This window comes from Procambarus clarkii, chromosome 11 (genome assembly GCF_040958095.1).
Source record: "Procambarus clarkii isolate CNS0578487 chromosome 11, FALCON_Pclarkii_2.0, whole genome shotgun sequence".
NCBI classification, from domain to species: Eukaryota; Metazoa; Arthropoda; class Malacostraca; order Decapoda; family Cambaridae; genus Procambarus; species Procambarus clarkii.
Window position 1 is genome coordinate 46,132,225 of NC_091160.1, and position 6,489 is coordinate 46,138,713.

At 39.7% G+C, this 6,489-nt stretch overlaps 1 protein-coding gene across 1 annotated transcript in view; it reads left to right on the top strand.

Moving 5' to 3' along the window:
* Nucleotides 1-2,652, top strand: part of Cow (Proteoglycan Cow) — a 70,183-nt gene extending 67,531 nt beyond the window's left edge. The window contains exon 9 of the mRNA XM_069322784.1: nucleotides 333-2,652. Coding sequence (XP_069178885.1) covers nucleotides 333-445 — 113 coding nt within the window. The 3' untranslated portion in view covers nucleotides 446-2,652. The remainder of the gene's footprint in view (nucleotides 1-332) is intronic.
* The last annotated feature ends 3,837 nt before the right edge of the window (nucleotides 2,653-6,489 follow it).

Here is a 6,489-nt window from a genome sequence, read left to right on the forward strand (position 1 = left end):
ACCGTCCAAGTGGTTGGACACCATTCCTTCCACACCCCCCCCCCCACCCCCAGTGTCATCCCAAATCCTTATCCTGACCCCCTTCCCAGTGCTATATAATCGTAAAGGCTTGGTACTTTTCCCTGATAATTCCTCCCCTTCCCATACTTATATATTATATACATATATATATATATATACAGCTCTGAGTTTGGTGCAGTGGGTTTAATGCGCACCAGCTATACCAGGTGTTGTGTAGGATCTGTGCTGGCGAGGGTTCGAGTCCCCTGGTGGGTGTGTGTGTCTAAAGTTGTTTATGCAGTTATAACAATTTCGCTGCTCACCTGTGACAGAGGCGGTGGTCAACAGCGAGGAGGTCAGTAACTACGTCGACGACGACGCCGAGGATGGCGACGACGAGCTGGACGTCGTCGAGGGCAGCGCCGACATGCCGCTGGACATCTAAGACGTCGACGCCCACTTGCGTCATCCAGCTTGATTCACCACCACACCCTCGCTGCTGCCTGCCTCGCCACACCCACACACCCACACCTCAACCTGCCTCTCGGCTTAAACCCGCAACTGTTCATCCATTCGCGCTCCATCGTTGAACGTTCAAAACACGTCAAGATCAATTTCTTTTGAGTTCAGCAGTTGGTGTGGCTTATAGAGACTAAGAGGGTGGTGTGGCTCCCAGCAGGCACCCTCTGTACTGTGGCTATGTGCATGCGTTAAACATACCCCACCAGCCACACCCTCAACAGGTGGCTGGTGGAAGGTAAACGGGTGTTCCCAGACCACACCAGCCACACCCTCAACAGGTGGCTGGTGGAAGGTAAACGGGTGTTCCCAGACCACACCAGCCACACCCTCAACAGGTGGCTGGTGGAAGGTAAACGGGTGTTCCCAGACCACACCAGCCACACCCTATCACGTGGCCGGGGGCATGAAGGACCATACCATGTGGGTGTTGGCTTTTTTAATTTCAGACACAAATATAAATTTATTATTAAAAACATCAGAAAATCACAGGACAGTTTGATCATATGTTCATGCATTCTTCCTAAGCTTGGAGTAGCTGGGTAAATAACTTTTTGATCTCATTACCATAATCTGAAAGAATAATATTATATATATATATATATATATATATATATATATATATATATATATATATATATATATATATATAGGTATGTATGAATTCACGACTAAGGAACTGTTCTCTATGTACTTTGTCAGCGGCAGAACAAAGTTCCATTTGCAAAAAAACACAAAAAAAGAGTTGTTAGGTTAGGGTACCGACACTATAGTTCCACACACACTAATGGTCTGAACGTTTGTACTTTTGGTAGAAGTTTGACGTAAATAGACATTTCCTCAATTTAATGCTTGGGAGGCCTTGTATGTGGTTAACGTCTCCATCTCTGTACATAGGTTACATAATAACATTAAACCCCATATTTATTATAGGTTTAGGTTCGTTAGAGTGCATGGCCTGTAAGGATCTGAGCCCATACTCAAGGAGGGGTGGGGGGGGGGGGCAGAGTGCCCTGGTGAGTGGCACCTTGGTGTGGCACCCTGGTATGGCACCCTGGTGTGGCATTTCCTTGCCTTGTACAGCTTTCTATACCCCGGGTGAAGGGTGGGTGCATGGCTATTCCTTCCCCCAGGAAAGGGGACAGGACCCGAGGGGCCCTACCCCAGTTTCCCCTCCCTGGGTATGTTCTCAGGTCTGTGTGTGTGCTCTTGCCCTCCTTCGTGGACGCTAGGTCGAGGTCCCAGCCCAGTCGCCAACACCAGAATTTACCAAGCATTTACGTGTTCGTTTACGAAACCCATACATCATTCAATCATGGCGGCTGCTGTTACATTTATTAAGCCGTTTATGAGTTAAGCAGTACAAGGGTGTTTATAACAATAATAACCTTGGTTTGCGAAGTTTCTAATCTCACTAACTGGTTCATAAACAGACTAAGAAGCCATGTTCCTTGAAAGATGTACAGGTTTCGTCAGAGGAGACGTAAAGGCTTGGTGTATCCTGGTCCATGACCGTACCTCACTGGTGGCCAACGCGGCTACCTCTTTAGTTGCTCTTCATCATCCATATGCCAGATATGTCTATTGTTGACAAACACTTCCCACGTGGGTTCTTGTTGACAAACACTTCCCACGTGGGTTCTTGTTGACAAACACTTCCCACGTGGGTTCTTGTTGACAAACACTTCCCACGTGGGTTCATTGTTGACAAACACTTCCCACGTGGGTTCATTGTTGACAAACACTTCCCACGTGGGTTCATTGTTGACAAACACAGCCGACGTGGAGTTCATTGGTCACTTGCTTCATGGCGGTGCCACATCTCTGGCGTTGCCACATCTCTTATAACGCCGAGTCACTGACTGAAATTGTGGTGTTGGTAAACAGAGCCGTCTCGTAGAGTCGGCGGCGGCGTCGTATGCTAGGACTCTGCTTCCCCCCCATGTTCAAGACGAGTTACTCTGCCAACCAAAGTTCATGCATTTACATCTAACACGATGCTACATGTATTGTAAATTGCTTTCAATACCTCTGTTGTGTTTATGATACTAGAGAAGTTTATTTACTATCCACATTCATGTGAGATTGCTGCAGTTTGCACCTGGTTATACATTGAAAATTATATATATATATATATATATATATATATATATATATATATATATATATATATATATATATATATATATATATATATATATATATATATATAAATATATATATGTATATATATATATGTATATATATATGTATATATATATATATATATATATATATATGTATATATATATATACATATATATATATGTATATACATATATATATATGTATATATGTATATATATATATATATATATATATATATATATATATATATATATATATATATTTCAACTTGGACAATGTAGTGAAGATTGAGAAACATAAGTATATTATAGAGGTGTTAGCGAGTGTGGTCAGGTTCATGTGGATACAGACTAGAGGGGCACTAATCTGGAGTTTTGTATATCGCTGTGTGTCCTTCTTGCACGCAGCCCTATGTGCTGTGGTATACTGGGGGATTCGAGTATTCAGTGGAACCACAACAGTCTCTACAGTATGTCCAGGACTAAAGTATACTCGCTGCTTGGTCAGTAAGGTGTTGCGGTGGTCTTAATAACCCTCCAGAGGTTGATAGGTCTTAAGCCCAACACTAAAACTAGCCCGACAGCACAACTAACTAGCCTCACGCCCTCTCTACTAGCCCCCTTACTAGTCTCATTATAATCTTTTCCACTTAGCAGATGTTTTGACATTTTCAAACTTAAAATTCCTCCTCCCCCATCAGCTCATTGTAAAGCATTGTAATATATAACCTTATTTACCACATTACTGAGCGATTACTAAATATTATATATAAACAAATCGGATTAAATATATATATATAAGAATTAAAATGTTTTCTACTATGGGTTCATTTATACTTAAAATTATAATATAAATTACCTATAGAAACTGCATTACAAACACCAAAATTCATTACAGTTACCCAACCAATAATACAGTGGTTCCACTGGGTATTTGTGTCCCCGTTGTATTGTGTATTTTAGGGAAACTGGCTTCTGTATTGCCCCAATACTTATCAGTGTATCTTTTGTATACAGATGATATACTTTGTATTGATTTATATGATGCTTCGATTGATTATATCATGCTAAAGTTGTTAGTGGTTTACAGAGTCTTCCTGAATTGCAGGTTTCATTGTGACAGGTCCAGAGTTTCACGTGAGACTGGCAGTGGTGACACGACTGCGGTGTGGGACTGTCATTGACAGTCATGTGGTTAGTAAATAATCGCTTGGTCACTGAACTGTTAGGTGGTGACAGTCAGTCAGGGGGGGTGACAGAAGCACAGACACAGTCAGGAGACAGTCACCTCAGCCCTCAGGTGAGACTCTGGCCACACAACAGTCAGATCCACCTGACTGTTGGGCGTCATCCACGTGTTTGAGTTTACCGCCAGTTTCCCTTTTTCATTGAAGAATTCACAAGTTTATGTCCATTAACATTGGAGCTATCAAATACATTACGCCATACCAAATAATACTCGATAGCGTGAGTTAAATACTCGATTGTGTATGTAAAATACTCGATTGTGTAAAATTCTCGATTGTGTATGTAAAATACTCAATTGTGTGTGTAAAATACTCAATTGTGTGTGTAAAATACTCGATTGTGTATGTAAAATACTCAATTGTGTATGTAAAATACTCGATTGTGTGTGTAAAATACACAATTGTGTGTGTAAAATACTCAATTGTGTATGTAAAATACTCGATTGTGTATGTAAAATACTCAATTGCGTGTGTAAAATACTCGACTGTGTGTGTAAAATACACAATTGTGTATGTAAAATACTCAATTGTGTGTGTAAAATACTCAATTGTGTATGTAAAATACTCGATTGTGTATGTAAAATACTCAATTGTGTATGTAAAATACTCGATTGTGTATGTAAAATACTCGATTGTGTATGTAAAATACTCGATTGTGTATGTAAAATACACAATTGTGTGTGTAAAATACACAATTGCGTATGTAAAATACTCGATTGCGTATGTAAAATACTCGATTGTGTATGTAAAATACTCGATTGTGTATGTAAAATACACAATTGTGTGTGTAAAATACACAATTGCGTATGTAAAATACTCGATTGCGTGTGTACGTAAACTATTCATTACATAGGTACTTTGAGAATGCTAAATCAATGTGAATTCTCCAACCTGACAAGTCTCATCCCCCGGGGTACAGCTGTTTGGTTCAACTCTCCCTTTTCAACTATTCATCTACTCCCTCTCTATTTCTTCAACTATGTCACCTCCCACCTGTTTATCACCCTCGAACCACAACCTTGCTTTATACGCGTACCTATTTTTTTTTTGCGTTACTTCTATCCATCACTAATCATGGGTTTTCTATCACACAATCTATGATATTTTACTATCCTTCTTTCATCTATCCCCCCTCCCCCCACCCGTCTCTCCAGTCTACTTTTGGAATATAGAATGAGTGTCCTTAATGCTGATTTAATAATATTCAAAATTATTGTTATGAACTTAAAATTTAACATGAGAGGAAATATCTCCATCAGTAAGATGGTGGAGTTTATTGTGTTAAGGACGGCAAACATGAGGTAATTTAGACTTTATTGTTGAATATTGAGTTGTTAATAGTTTTAATGAATCGTTAAGTTAGATATGAATTTTTTTTTTTACGAATTTGCAGGTTTTCACAGTGCAAAACCCGTCCCTTTAACAGCAGGCTCTATCATATTCCTTAACCTCTAACTCTTAATTGTAACTACCCTCTTCTGTTTTAATTCCTGTTTGTGTGTGTGTGTCTGTCTTTCTCTTTCTCTTTCTATTTCTCTCTCTCTCTCTCTCTCTCTCTCTATCTCTCTCTTTCTCTGTCTGTCTGTCTCTCTCTCTCTCTCTCTCTCTCTCTCTCTCTCTCTCTCTCTCTCTCTCTCTCTCTCTCTCTCTCCCTCCCTCTCTCTCCCCCTTTCTGGTCGTGTCTGGCTCCGCCTCACACAGGGATTCTATTTCACTTCCGATGTATATTCGTGGCCGTGAAAATCATACAAGCCTTAAAATTATCCACTAAGGAGATTGTTATACACTGCACCACATCCATGTCGGGTATACACGACAATACCTATATTGGCTACCCTCTTCCTATGTACACCTGCAGATACTCTCCCTGTGTATATCTAAAGATACTCTCCCTGTGTATATCTAAAGATACTCTCCCTGTGTATATCTAAAGATACTCTCCCTGTGTTGAGAGAAGCTGTGCAACATTTCCCAGTCCATTATGATTTTAAACTATTACTGCGTCCAGATTCTTCGGCTGAGACTTTTAAAACGCCAGCTTGTAAATACAACCACAAACCAACAATGGTCTTTCATTCCACCTCATTCCACTGATTTTTGGCTTAGTGTGATCTATGGGGAAAATCTTCTGAAGCAGTGCGGTGGACTTGAACTCGCGTCTCAGAGGGGCACCCCCATATGCGTGTTGGGGTATTTTTTTAAGTGTTTTTAACACTATAAGAGTATTTCATTACAATATATCCATACTCAATTGTAACTAACCCTATTTATGGTCAAACCAGTAGGCATTCTACAGTATTTTATCAAACCCCTACTAGGGTAATAGGTCTTGTAATAATTTTGCAAAAATAGTGCCATTTACTATTTTTAAACAATTATTACAAAATTTACTGATTTGGTGCATTCGGATGAAAAACCAAATTATTACACTTTCGATAATTGAGTTCCTGCTACATCCAGATTCCAAGGAAGAAAGGAAGGACGATCTTCGTAATCATTACTTAAGAGGGCAGGATAGCTCATTTATCAAAATTCATTAACATTATACATATTTTTACCAAAAAAATAAATATCTCCGAAACTCGGAAAAAGTCAAA